The following is a 15,147-nucleotide window of genomic DNA, read 5'->3' on the forward strand; positions in this document are numbered from 1 at the left end:
ATTGCACTCCCATGCTCAAAGACACGCTTACTCGAGCATTCCTCATGTTATACGTGTTGTGCCTGCCTTCTGCCCGGAAAGAAAACCCCGCGCTTGTTGGAGCGCGCGGAGAGGGGAAAAACCAGCTGCCTCGATCGTGCTGTCGTACGGACAAAGTTACGAGTTTCCGCAATAGGCGGCGACATTTTTGCACAGCGCAGATTCGACGAGCTCTGCTTTTTGCATTTCGCTTAAACCACAACAAGGTGCTTCTACGAACAATTTCTTTGCGTCTTCTTTGGCGCATTTAACGCTGCTGAAAGCCGAAGCTACTGCAGGTTAAAAAAAAAAAAAAAGCACCACAACAATATTGAAGAACTCTGTAGGGAGAAAATTAAGTCTTCTGAAGAGCTCGCCTGATACAAACTTTTCAGTAAATAAGTTTCACGCAGGTCTCCATACACACGATCCACAAGCGCGCTTTGCTACCTAACGATTATTTTCGTAAACATGAATTCCTACCAACTCGCGCAAGTTTCTCTTCTAGTACCGAACGGTGTTTGAAAGTTACAATGTATTCCGCGCCTCACCATCACTAAAGTCGCATGTCTCCGACTGTCAAGATATACGCCAACGGACATGAGAATAAAAAACAGACGGGGCAACGGCGCGGAGTCAAATCACAAAAGACAAACAAACAACGGCGTGACAGTCGCGGGTTCATCCCGGGAAGCGAGAGATTCGGCGACGCGCGCAACTAAAGGCGAAGGAAAACCAAACGGCAAGCGTTGCAGCTTTGAGAAGGAGGTAACGTCGCCCGCTGACGCTGCCGGAGCATGATGGATGAGTAAAGGCGAACGAGCGAGTCCGTGCATGCACCTCTGGGCCCTTTATATCCGTCGTGTGCCCCTCACGGCGCTCGCATGTGGTATCCGGTACAGGTGACCTCAGCCAACAACAACAAAAAAGTATCTATAAACGTCGACCTCAGCCATCTCGGCGCCGTGACGGACACGCGGAGGCACACGCATCTCACGACTGAAGATCCTCCCGACGCAGGGTCCGCCGGCGGGCGAGCAGCGACTGCGACACGTGGGGGCGTAGGACGGCATATCTCTTGGATGTGGCGATCTCGTCCGAAATCCACCAGAGATTGTGCGACGGCTCTTCGCCCACTGCTCAGATGATTATATGCATGCCCGTCAGTCTGGTGGAAAAGGAACACGGAAAAAACTCAAAACAGAAGGCGCGGTCAAGGCAACTTCTCGCACCGAGATCAGTGCCCTCTTCTCGTGCACGAGATGACGCCGGCAGGGAGGAAATGCTCGTTTTCCGGCGATAAATCTGCGCCTGGACGTGCTGGTCGCCTTAAATGGTGCCTATAAACCAGCATGCATACTAATTTAACAAGCGCGGCGTACGAGAAGCGTGTGTTTGTAACATTCGCCGAATACTCGGTCTCCGAGGCAAATACGTACGCCTTCAGGGAAAAAAATGAAAGCGTTGTCCGCGGGCGCTCTCGTCTACAGTAGTGGCATTTCCTGGCCGATCTGACGTCACACACGACTAATTATGTCAGCGTCACACGCGGTTGAACACATGTCGATTTAAAGCGTTTGTTGGTCGCTTGCCTCTACTCCTGAAGCAAGTACGAAAAGATTATATAGACACAATAGTCGGTTTATCGGCAATGCGCAGCAATGCGCAGCAACGTGCGCACGGAAAGCGAAATAACCAAAATTTATCGGGCGTCCTCTAATACGAGCTGATTAAGCGTTCATCACTGCCTCGAACCATGCATACAGCCAGATTAACGCTTGCCGCGGAGAATGACGAACGTTTCATAACCGTTTACGAAGCGACCGTTACATTAATTAACGGCACGTGATGCGCAACGCAAGCAAAAGAAACTAAGCGTAAATCAGACGAAGGACCAGCGCAATTAACGCCGCCGCGCCTGTTGTTTTTCTCGCTAGTTGTAGCGCCGCCGGAGAGCGTGGCATGCATCCGACGTCTTCGGTGTCACACATCTTCGCCCCCCTATCCCTCCCCCTTAAGCCCTCTATGGGGCATGTGTGTACGACGACTCTCCGAGCCGATTACGGCTCAAGGACGCGACAAGCAGTCCGCAGCGTGTCTGTGAGGAAGGCGCGAGAAAAAGCCGCCTCCCCAAAACCAGTCCGAGCTGCCAGCGCGGCGCGGCCGACTTGAAACTCGCCGACATACTCCCCTCGCCCTGTGCCTCCGCCACTGCAGTTCTCCATCTCTTGCTAGGCCACTGCCGCCGTTGCCTCGTGTGACCGTAATGTTATTGCCAGCTATAGCTGCGGCGACGGATTGCGAAACGATGGTCAGGAGAGACGCGACGACGATGCCAGCAAAGAGAGATTAGAGACACTGCGCTCGGGGAAGCGTCACCTCACCGTTCCTGTGGCCATATGGCCCCTTTTTCGTGCTTTGGGAACGTGAAGAACCGCCACTGTTATTACAAAGCAAACACTACACGAGAATTTCTAGTACGTTCCGCGTTACTCGTATTATGGGGGAGCGTTAAATTGCGTTTGAGTAGCGTTATCGGAGATGCAATCACTTGACACTGCAGGTCTTAACACATTCCCAGGAACGCTGCCGCCCGTAGACGCCGACGCGTCCGGCACTAGTCACGCGAGACCTCGCGAAAGTGGCTGAATCCATAGAGTTTCCTACGAAAATTACTAGAGGAAACTCTGGCAATGCAATCATTCGGCTACCATGTAAATGATGGGTAACACGTGGATTTCTCTGATTTTCGCGCTTCAAACGTTATTGTGACATTGTTTCTTACGATTTGCCTTTCTAAATTTTCAAGCGCTCTAGTTTTATAAGCACGGCAATAAAATCAGATTCCGCGCACATGCGTAATCACTGTGAAACGCTGCATTTACAACGCAATATTGTGTTGAAGATTATCGATTTGCAAATTCACAAAGCAGTTTGAAGCCAGAAGGACCAAGTTTAAGCGAATCCACGCACTATACATCGTTACCACGCTAGCTTAACCGCCATGCTTGCAGCTTCCGTGGACACTAGTTTCAGAGTTCTCTGCAGAACGTTGTGTAGGGCACCATGGTTGCATCCAATAAAATAAACGGCCGAGAACGCCGCCTTGGACGTTTCAAAGAGCTCTATGTCAAAGTGTGAAGCTTACCAAGTGGGAAGGAGGCAATATCCAGTGTGCCACCCCCTGGCTACACCTCTGAAGAAAAACCCGGCCGGTAAAGAAGTTTACTGACAATCAATCCGAAGTGCAGCGTCACTCTTATTCAACACGAACGAGACACGGTCGCTGCAGCAAGTCGGCGTAGATGGGCACATATATAACATGCAACGCGGCTCGCTGAACTTGGATTCGCTGTCTACGAGGACACGTCGAGTATACTGCCTCGCTCAGACGACAAACGCCGTCCAGCAACGTGCTCGTTGCCGGCACGTGAGAGCCAGGAGCAGAGAACAGCGGGACGGGAGAGATTGTAATCGTAGCGATGCGCGCTTGCCGGCGCAGGAGAAGCTGTAGCTAATGGTGGTTCAGCAGCATCCCTGATTTCACGTCTCTTGCGTAATTCGAAAAAAACCGATGAACTTCCATGACGCCCACTGCGTTTAGGATGCAAACTAGATTAGCTTGGCTTTGTATCATCAGAACTGAACCTAATATTTGCGATTAAAGCAACACTTCTACATTTACAGAGAAATGTGCGCAAAACTGCAAGTGTGTGGCAATATTAGCCCGGTGTGACAGACAGGGGTATAGAGCAGAGAGAGAGGACCCTTCCCCGCAATTTCTATGTACCAGAATGTTACTTGCTGCTCCGCCCACCTCCCCTCCAACACCCCCATCGCCCTTACCCCCTTCTCGTCCAGAAGAAAATATATCTGGCTATACGCCACTGCACAGAAGCGAGCATTGATAGTCAAAATGACGAAAATTTTGGTTGTGGACCACTATCTGGTAATTTTTTTATTCAACCGTCACTGTGCGGCCATGCTGTGAATAGCGCTCTAGAATTACTCGGCTGTTGTGCGGTGGGTGTGGTGTCCGCGTCTTCTCTTCGTGTCCCGTCCTACTTGACGCTACGGGGCTTGACCGATGCGTCTTCCAGCGATGAAGTTGAGAAAAAAGAAACATTCCTCCCGCCAGGGTAATGTATAAAGTTTGTCAAACGGACTATAGTGCAAAGTTTTTTTTTAACTATTATTATTATATTTCATTTCAGACAAGTCAATTAAGCAAGCGGTAACGTGAAGCATAGGTCCGTGCGGCATAGCAGAGTTTCTTATAGGGACTTTAGTGAATCATATCCCGCAGCGCTCCATGCAGCACCTCAGGACGAAAAACTTTGCAAAACGAAACTGGATGAGTTGCGTAATCACTGTTGCAGAAAGAAGACATAAAATGAACGCGAAGCGACGGCAGCTGTCTTAAAACTTGGAATCTCACTGCCGCGTGAGCTACATATAGTTGCAAGGGAAATATCACTGTGATACTTACATCACGATCAGCGATCCAGTTAACACATTTAGCACAACCTTCTATGAAGCGTGCCTTCTCGGCATCTCGCTCCAGGCCACCTGTTTGTTCTCCTCGTGTTTACGCTAGCCGTGGGCGGCTCTTCTTCTGTATACTTCCATTCAGCGTCCTTCGCGTCACCGAGTTCCTAACATTGATTGGGCGAATAATGTGTGAAACAGCGCAAAGAAACGGGGTATAAAATGAAGAATACACGACAACACGGCGCGCGCGTTGCTGTGTATTCATCCTTTTGTCCCTGTTTCCCCCTTGCGCTGTTTCACACGTTAAAACGAATCCAAACCAACTCACCCACCTCGCCACCTTAATTTGGCGACCTCCGGCGCTGTAATCGCTCAACTACTATATTGTGGCTGGTGTAGTACATGGATTTGTCCAATCTTCGTGCATGCGGGTTGCTTCAGGTGTTTTTGTGGCGTTGTTTATCACGCTTATATACCGTTCTAAATTTCTAATCAACCATAGTTTTCTAAATAGTGTAAGGCAATAAGTCACTGCGTAGACGCACAATAATTGCGAACAATCAACTGCAAAGTCACAGCGCGGTTTGAAACCAATAGGACGAAGTTTAGGCAAATCCATGCACTACCGATGATTGTCAGGCTTACTGAACCATCATACTTGCCGCTGTCGCATGCCAGAGTTATCTCTCGTAATTTTTGCACGCAACTCTATGCTCAGCTATACCCGTAGTCCCGAGTAGCGAGTTCGCCTTTCTGGACGCCAGTCTGCACTCCCGCTGCTTGTTTTAGGTGCGAAGCACCCTATGCGCTCGGGCTGTCGGCGTCTCCTGGCATCGTCGTCACGGTAAAGCAAGCGGCTCGTGCTCGCGTGCTGAGCGCTCCCGCGTTCGTCGTCGTCGTCGTCGTCTTCCACAGCTGGCTGCGTTGCCGCTCATCATCACCAGCGTAGAATTCGACTTCTCTTCCGTCGTCGTAATGGGGAGGCCGCGTTTACGGGGGTATGAGCCTAAGTCAGTATGACCCCATTAGCGGTACATCACTGCATGCTTCGCACGTCCCCAGGTTTCACGTTAATGGAGCTGCATTTCGCTCAATGGTGCTAACTGTAATAACTAATAAAAACTAAAACAGTAAAAAAGGCGTCCATAATGGCCAAATTTTTTTCTTCATTGGCTTATTTTTGTGTACGATTACAGCTGGGTAAACGACAACCAAAAAAAAAAAAAAAAAAAGTCGTGATCACGAAGTGAGACGAGCACAGAGCAGGCACTCTTCGTGATCGTGCGCAGGTGTCCTCCCACGTGGCGGCGTTTTTCGGTCTGAAAATTCACGAGAAGTGCGCACCATCCAGCAAGTTATGCTCGGTGGTGATCATGCTAAATACACGCAGCTCAGCGACGGTCTCGCGCGCACAACGCCTGCTCGTTATCGGGTCACGGCGCGCCGTCAACGGGGGACAACGCAAGCGAACCGTAACTTAACCCGCGGTGGGCGGGAGAGACGCAGATTAGAGAGATAAATCACACGCTGTGAAACAAAGAATGGGGAAAGCGAACTGATGGGCACGGATACGCTGTTTCCGAGAGGCCGAGAATTGTTCCCCAATGCGAACATTTTCCGGCGCCCATGCGTCAACTAATTCTGTGCACTGTGCCGACTGGTAAGTGAAGCGCTCACACCACATACTCGTTACATTCCACATTAAACTAAGGCGGAGAGTGCTCGCTCGCCACACGTTGGGCCGGAGCATGAGTTTCGAAAGCATTTCGCTTCTTCCCAGAAAAGTTGAGCACGACGAAGGGGGAAGAAGAAGAGATAGGGAGAAAGGCAGGGAGGTTTGGCATGTATAGTATACCGGCTGGCCACCCTGTGCTAAGTGTGAGAATGCACTGGCGAACACGCTCCGCGTTTACTGACGCAAACTATAGCAATCAACAACGCTGAATGGTTTTAGCGAGGAAACACACAAATGCTACAAAATACGCGCGCCAATGACGACGACGACAGCAGCAATCGAGCCCGGCCATTTTTCAGCAGCCCGCGAGGGAGGCCTTGTGTCGCCGGTCGGCTGCGCTCGCCACGTCATGCCTCATTAAGGAGCCGCTCGCTTCGCCACTGGCAGATGATCCCGCGCTGGTAGCTAGACGCACACGCCTCCCAGTGGTCATTCGAGCTTACGTCACAAAGGCAGCTCTGCATTCCCGTCAGCGCTTCAAAATGGGAAGACTGCATCCTTTAGTAACAACCTACTAGGGAGCTCTATATGCGGACTTACAGTATACGACACTGAAGACCTCCGCGTCAGGCCATATCACGCTCTTTTTCGTTGCAGCCGCGATACTGCTATCAGGGACACGTAGACTGCGTAGAGGCTCAAGTGACTCGTTAGAGTTAAATGGCACATCATCGGACCCAGACGCTATGATACGTTGTAACTGATCGTATCTAACGCTTCTGGCGCCGCATACAAAAAGTGGCAGTAAGAAGAAAACAGACGACAGGGAGCGACATCCCAACAGCAGGGCTCCTTGTAGTTATATAAACGTCATGGGTTACCAACGACGCCCTTCTGTTGCTAAGGTTATAATGTATGTGCTTGCATGGCCAGTGTATTTCCCACAGATACTCAAACATCACAAGACACAGCTGCTAAATCAATCTGAATATCAACAAGTAATGTAGGATCACCTTCACCTGTCCCACACAAGAAAAGTTTTGCTATTTTTTTTTATTTTTTTAGCTGCATAGACGCGTGACAACGGGGAAAAGAAGAGTAAATGATTTCGCAATGTCCTTGTACTGGAGTATCACAGAACGGACAAGTGATAGCCAAGACAGCCTTTCGAAGCATCGGCTGTGCTCCCTGCCGAGGCGCATGCATAATAATATGTGAACGAATTAACAATACGGACATTTAACGCAACATTCAAATTACCCTGCAGAATTACACTGTGCTTCTCCCCAAAGAATTTCTTTGTGTGGTGAAGCCCGCTCTACAGACGTCGGACACACACGCGCAGACGCATAACTGTACCGAAGGTCGCGTACTGCAATGCCTCTAGTGTGCAGATGGCACGTTAAAGGGACACTAAAGAGAAACACTAAGATTAGACTGCAGACTGATAAAGTACATATTCTTTAAAAACTGTATTTTCATTAATTTCACGGTAATAAATAGATCAGTAGATAGGCAAAAATTCATTCTTTTTTTTTTTAATTTCGCACCGAAACCTTAGCGCCGGTACGTCAGTATGATGTTCATTCATTTCATTTTTTTAATATTATTATTATTTATGCTTGGGCTGTTGTGCCTCAGTAAGAGCTCTTAAAACTTACTAAGTTCAGTCTTTGGATCGTTTAGAATACAATTAGCATATACCTTTAACAATAAAGAGATTACCTAGGCGCCGAGCAGATACTGTCAAAATGTATGACGTCATGGTGACCTTGTCCAAGAACTTCAAGGAAGTGTCGTCAACTCCTTTCTGGCTTATTAAGCATTTTCCTGCGATAATAGCGGCTTTTTCTGCATGTAAAGCAACAGTAATTTACTATACAGCTAAAATTATTTTTCGCTATAGTTCCCTTTTAAGATACATTATGAAACCGCACGAAAACAGTGTAGAAACAGGTGCAAGTCATGGTCTCAGTCCCTGCTATTTGTTAGGTACAGCTCGTGCAAGAAGAAAACTCACTCCCAACCTTTTCTTCTTTTTTCTTCTTTCTCTATATTTTTGCAACGTGACAAGTAAAAATTACCAGCACTGAACTAAAATCTGGTGATGCCTTTCACTGCGGCGCACAGTGTATATCAATGTTAAGCCGTTTATGTTATAGCTTGATCAAAAAAAGTTGTCGCAGTTTCGCCTGAAAGGCGAAGCATCAATTGCGATAGCAAACTTGTAGAGAGCTATACGGAGTAATGATATTAGCTTTATCAGCTGTATAAACTTGGACATGCAGCAGCATCGGCAACACGCAGAACTGTTGTCGACGCCATCGGCGTTTTGCCCGCGTTCGCTCAAAATGCGTGCGGCGTTGGTGACTGTTGCCGGAGCCTTTGATATAAATAGGCACTTCGTGCCGCAGCTAAACGTCGCCTCCCTTCCCTCCCCCTCCCCCACGGCCTCTCGCGCGTCGGAAGAAGGCGCGTTTGCTCTACATATATGGTGATTGTAAAGGAGAAAAGAGACGCCTACTTCTGCAGCCCTTCAGTGAGCACGGCGCAGAACGCGCGTTTGTTCTCCGCCGTGCGTTCACTCCCCGTGAAAGACGCGCCCCTCGCGCTCTTTCACTCGCACATACAGCGTTCGGCGCGCGGCGACGATTTCTTCTCCAAATGACGTCATACGGAACCTCACGGCGACGGCGACGGCGACGCCGACGGCAGAAATCTGCTTTTGAGTGTCCATATAATTGCTATCGCAATAAAATCCGGGGACACCTAAGCATTTCTTATGATTTGTGAATGCTAAAGCATTAATGTACAATTGAAAGCCGCTGCGCAGTCCTTCGAGTTATGTACTCCTCGCGGGCAAGCGAACGCGTTGAGATGCTTGGCGCGTTTTGATTTGGCCTTACCGAGGCTCAGTTAGAACACAGTGAGTCGCGTCATCGTATCTGCTCCATCGAGGCACGCTGGTGACGCGGCGTCGCGGCGATGCCCTCTCCCCTCACGCAAGGGGAGCTCCATTTCTATAGTTTTTTTTTTGTATTTTGCTATTTTCATTTGTATTTACAACTTTGCTGTACATTATGATTGTATAAAAATCCGATTCACCCGCTCTGCTCCATAGAGGCGCGCTCGTGACGTGGCGTCGCAGCCAATGTGAATTTAGGTGCCGTTTCGCCGCTACAGACGCCGCCGGCTTTTTCGCTCAATGGGTCATTTGATACTTTTGCATCAAAACGGTTGATTTGTGTAACTGTGCCAACTTAACGTTCCTCATTGCGCGTGTATACACATATGTGTGTGTACATTTCATTTCATTATTCCCCTTTGTCTCTTTCTCACGGTAATCATCGTTGTCCACTTGGTAGCTCCGGTATCGTATTATACGTTTTTAAACATATGTATACAATTTACAGAGATGATAAGAAGAGAAGAAGCAATCTGGAAACTATCGCAGTATTGCTGAAAACAAAATTAAGTTCAACTTAGCCGCACGATGCCCCCGCACCGGCAACGTTCGGTTAACCTGCGACAAGTGATCTCGACAACGAGAAGCAAATAAAACAAAAATATGGACAAAGACAATAGTCGAAGGAACCAAGATCCTTTAAACCGTATAATGGATTTAGCTTTCATCGCAAACGTTGAACGCGCCTAAGTCTGCTTCTCCAAAACTACATTCGAAAAACGGTCGTTCGGGCACCTAGCAAAAGCATCACTCTATATTATATAGTAGAGTGGTACAACTAAACAAAACCGAAAGCTGAGACAAACTTAAGTGCAGTCAGAGACAACGGACGAGAAGAAACGCATATGACAGAGCGCTACCCTGCAAAACAAGATTACAAACGTAGATCAAAGACGATAAACAAAATCACCTGAACGAGGTTTACTGCGGATTGCACATGGAATCGCCTAAACAGAAACTGTAGACGCGGTAGTTGTTGCTCCATGTCAATTCATCGAAAGAATCATTTCGTCTGAAAGCATCTGCAAACCAGTGCTTCCCGCGCATTGGCCATCGACCGTGTAAAACTAAATATTCCCGCCCTTGACAGATCACTGATGCCAAAGAGCGCTGCTGTCGGTCAGTCCTTCGGAGTGAGATCAGCTAAGAACGACCGAGGGCTGATGGCTGGAATAGCGCAGGCATCCGCCCTGAAAAGGGCAGTCGCGGCGACCGCGGTACGAGATGACCCCAGCTTCGGCCTACTAACAACCATTCTCGTCGAACAAAGCGGAAGGCGATGCGCTTGACGGAACTGGAGGAAACGAGTTTGGCGGTCGCCGTGCTCACAAACGGTTCATTATATTTCACATGCCTAGACAGATCTCGATTCACGAACTGTATCATCGCGAAATAAGTGGTCTGTTCGATTTGCACTTTTTTCACGGTTGACTGCGCAGTTCCAAGCTCGTTCATGCTAGAGTGACAACGTGGTGCAGGTCTTCTGCATCTGCGTTCGCATATCGCACCTTTCGTTGCTGGCATTGTCCGGCGCGCGCTGCGATTGTACTGCGAATGCCTATTTTTGTCAGATACGCGGCTGCCGAGCTGCAAGGAAAATGATGGACAGTGGCTCTTCACTCCGACAACGAAATTGAGATAGTATAACGGTCTAGTTGCAATGCTGGCATGTAAGCTGGTGAGACCGGAACACCACGACATTGAGAAGAGGGCGCAAGGAACTTCTTTGAATTCAAGTTCAATATCTTTTTCTGTCTCTCTCGATCGGGACACGTTCGAGGGCCACGTAGTAATTAATACACAGTAGAAGAACTGGCTGCAAAGGAGCTGCAAACACCGTCTCCTATAACAGGTGTACAGGTCTTCAAGTATGCTTTTTCAAAGCATAATCTCCCATGAATGTACAAAATAAAAGCAACACAATTTTGCTCCCACATTGTGCCACTATAGTTACAAAGGAGAAGAAACGAGTTGCAAAGTATTAGTAGTAGTAATTGGTTTTATTATTTAAATGAATAAATAAAGGAAAGGCAAATGAAGGAGGTTACGGCTGATTACGGCTGACCGCGATAACTGTCTAGCGCAGACTGCTGACACTTGAACAACGGCCAGCAGGGGGGGTGGAGGAGTAAAACTACAGGGAAATACAATAGCAGATAGGTTATAGTAAACGACTAGGCAAAAGTTATCCGTAGTTCGCTTGTGGAGTGTACTCCTCGACAGAGTTTTGTCAGCCGGCCCTACACACCGGCACTGGAGTTGCAAACACCGTTGCAACTCCTTCTTTGCAACCAGCTGCACTCGAAGAAAAAGACAAAGAAACGTTCTAGGCTGTTGGCTTGCAAACCGCAGCTTATGTCAAATCAAGGAAGTTCGCGACATCTTTTTGTCAGTTCTGTCCAGTGGTGGCAAGGAACCCCCTGCGAGCAAATAGGACACCCTGAATTCTTAGCATGGCGGCTCCATTTTAAGTTCAGCACGCCGAGTATTTCTACACACGACCAATGTGTAAAGACACTACACGCTAAACGATAGCAATAGAATCGCTTTTTTTTTTCTTTCTCTTAATGACTTACTCGCTCATTTGCTTCGAGCCGAGGTCAGACAGTTTTTGCCACCAAGAAACGCGACATGAATGATAGCAGACTAAATCGATATTTAACTACTTTGTAATTATTAGTACTAACTAGAAAATGTACACTTTTAATCATAATACTTTGAATTTGCTTCAGTTAAATCTGCAGCGCGCCTTGGCATAAAATTATGTAACTGAAATATTTATCGGCAGTCCCCATAATTCGACTGAATGAGTATAAAACGCCAGTCTCGGAAAAGCAAACTGGCCTCTATCTCTAAATTGGAACGCAGATAACCATTTATGTTCCATAGATGTTCATAGAACATGATGTTTTAGACATTCCACACATCCTATAGATATCTATCCAAACAACATTACAAATCCATACCCTGGATTATCCAAGTCCCATCCATATCACGCTGCTGTAACGTTGCAAGGATATCGCAGCTGGACATATGCGCCGTCTAATAGATGGTTACTTTAGGGATGCAGAGGTCTATAGAACATCTAGCGGATATTACTCAGTTCACGCTAGCGAGCCCTACTTGCAGGTGCCACAGCAGATATACTATCAGGGAAAAGACAGCAGTAGACGCTGAGCGGCAGAACGCCCGCACAGCAAGACCAGATACACCGCGTGCACACGCCCGTGATGAGGAAGTGCAGTGCACTTATTCTCGTGGACCTCCAGCGTGGCACATTAAGCATATTAAATTAACGAAAGTATTAAAAGCAAATTGTATCAGAAAATAGGCAGAGTAGATGCATACATGTGAAAAACAGACATGATAGCTTCCAACTATAATATGAGAAAACATAAAAGGCCTATGGGGCGGAGCAACTGTTCATGTGTGGTCGAAAGAAAAGTATTTTTGTCATGTTATTAACCATATTCATCGGGCGTCATGTGATCAGCAGCGCAACGTGCCATAGCCACGGGCTACCACGTTCTGAACCAAAAATTATCTGAAGATTTTGGATGAGTCTTCACTGTCTAACCTCAGATTATGGTTCCACCTTTAACTTCTGAAAAATTTAGGCACCACATTCACATTCAATGAGGTACCTAAATGCGCAATAAAGCTCGGTGAATTGGCGTTTGCAAAGATCATGTCGCATAACAATTCAACTACAAAGCTTTAATACACCCCCTAACCGATACGGCATCTTAAGTAAATTTTCAAGAAAATTTAAAATGCAGTCACCCGATATGACGCAGCGCGTACCTCTCTACGACGTTAATATGTAATGCCCATAAAGAATCTAATTCTAAAGTAGAATGAACGTCACTAAGACATCGTCTACTTGATATTTGCAAAATACATCTTAGTAGGACCTCATTTACATATTATGGCGAGACGTGGACGAATGGATCATACCTGGATGTTGATCCGATATCGGTGATTCACTGAGACTGCGGGAACAGCGAAGCGTTCTTCGTATTAAAAGCGGCGAGCGAGCGGCACGGCAGACGACCATCAAATGCGTGGCCGTTCTTGAACGCAGACATGCTCCGGTCGCCTTACTACAACCGAACATTCGGAGAAATCAAATGTCAAATCCTGACAAATCGAGCCGGAAATCTGACAAGAACATCGGCCACCTGCGTACTCGATTCGAAACGTTAGCATCCGATTCCGTTATTCGCATTATCGAATACTCGCACACATCTGCGAAATGACGCGATCTTCCAGTTTGTTTATTCATAATCCCCCTATTCCGGGAAAGTTGTGACCGTACACTGAATTCGTCCGCGCACAAGTGTGTTCAGCGGAAAAGAAGAGGCCCCCCTGTGACGGTTGTCCATTCCAAACGCAGAGAAATATCACTGCAGTGGTTATCGTACGCTATGACTGTTATCTGTGGAATATATTTCAGCGCTTCAGAATCGGGATACAACTTTGCTGCTGTTTTTTTTTTCCCCTTTTTTTCCTCGATAACCAACATTTCGGTAGCAACAGGGTATCGAAAGTTAAATCGACATCCGTGTAATATCGCGTGCGAGAAACAAAGATTATGCTGCTTGCGAATTTTCCCCGATGCCATGCATCCGTTATACACCCCAGTTCTTCTCATTGAGCACACTTTCTTTTTTTTTTTTTTTCTTTTTTTCTTTTTTTTTGGGGGGGGGGGGGGGTGCATCGATAAATTCATTTCAAATTAAGGATGTGTTATTGTATGATACGCTTACGAAAGAATTTTGATGTAAGCACATAGAAGTGGCGCGAAATAAATGACCAAATTAGGGCTTTCGTTTATCGTGCCCACGTTAACATGTTCCGAGATCCCCAAAACGTGAGAATGAGCACAGGAGAAAATGAATAACGCAAGTTCTTCTCTCCGAGCTATTTCTTTTTTTTTTTTTTTAATTTAAAAAATGAAGTCGCGCAGGGAAGTTGACTTGTCAAGTGCGTGAAAAACATTTCAGCGGTCATTGGCTTCAGTAAAGAAATAAAAAGTGCTTTCCGTTTTCCATTCAGTGCTTTCCGTTTTCCATTCCGCATACAAACTACCACCAGTAAAACACTGCATGCAAATACAAAAAATGCACCGTACACAAGACAGAAAGCAACAAGACGCATGCGGGCGTCCGCCGACGCTACCGAAACTCACCGATCGCATACAGGAGCAGATGACGGGTCGGACCCATGCTGTCTCCACGCTCCCTTTCACAACACACGGCCGTAATCGGAGTTTGACGAAAGCACACTCCAGTGGTCGGCGTATTCCTTTTGGGATGTCGGTTATTCACCACAACGACGTTGCACTGCTGCCTTGCAAACCAAACGACGAGCCACCAATAACGCGCACACAAATCATCGCGCCGCGCGGACCGACGCGAGGCTTACGTACTCACACAACGCTCAACCCAGCACAAAATGCGCGCTGCTCGCAGAAGCCAGCCAGCCGCGAGCCAGCCAAGCCAGCGAAACCAGCGACGCTCTCAGGAACGCGCAAAAATCAACGCAAAACTCACTCGCCGGAAGTGAGGTCACGTTTTGTGACGTCATAAAAACGGAAGCTACAAACGACGCGCGCGCTTTTTTTTTTTTTTTTTTTCTCCCCTCCTCTGTCGTCTGCTCTCGCGTTTCGACTCGCGTTCCGTTGGCGTGACGCAGCCGCCGCTTCACGGCGGCTTTCGCGACTTCGAAACCGTTTTTTCTGAATTTTTCAACCACTGCTTTCGCCTACGCCGCGGGCATCGTATTCCCTTGCGCGCAGAGATTACAGAAAAGCTACTCCGATCAAATTTCGTGGCAGTGCCTGATCTTGGTGGAGTCATGCGTAGTCCCCTGAAAAATGAGCCCGCTTACAGGGCAAAAGCTGAAGCAGTTTTGCGCCAGACATTTGTGATTAATTGCAAGCAGATTCCAGTTTCGCAAAATAAGAGAGAAGCTAAAATACCAAATAGTATAGAAT

General features: G+C 47.5%; 1 protein-coding gene across 2 annotated transcripts in view; it reads right to left on the reverse strand.

Moving 5' to 3' along the window:
- LOC119442979 (uncharacterized) overlaps window positions 1–14,665 on the reverse strand; it is a 422,505-nt gene extending 407,840 nt beyond the window's left edge. Inside the window, exon 1 of one of the 2 annotated variants that reach the window (XM_049662493.1) lies at window positions 14,341–14,665. In XM_049662493.1, coding sequence (XP_049518450.1) covers window positions 14,341–14,349 — 9 coding nt within the window. In that variant the 5' untranslated portion in view covers window positions 14,350–14,665. The remainder of the gene's footprint in view (window positions 1–14,340) is intronic. The other variant, XM_037708077.2, reaches the window with a different exon arrangement.
- Window positions 14,666–15,147: the final 482 nt, after the last annotated feature.

Source organism: Dermacentor silvarum, chromosome 2, assembly GCF_013339745.2.
Source record: "Dermacentor silvarum isolate Dsil-2018 chromosome 2, BIME_Dsil_1.4, whole genome shotgun sequence".
In the NCBI taxonomy this organism is placed as follows: domain Eukaryota; kingdom Metazoa; phylum Arthropoda; class Arachnida; order Ixodida; family Ixodidae; genus Dermacentor; species Dermacentor silvarum.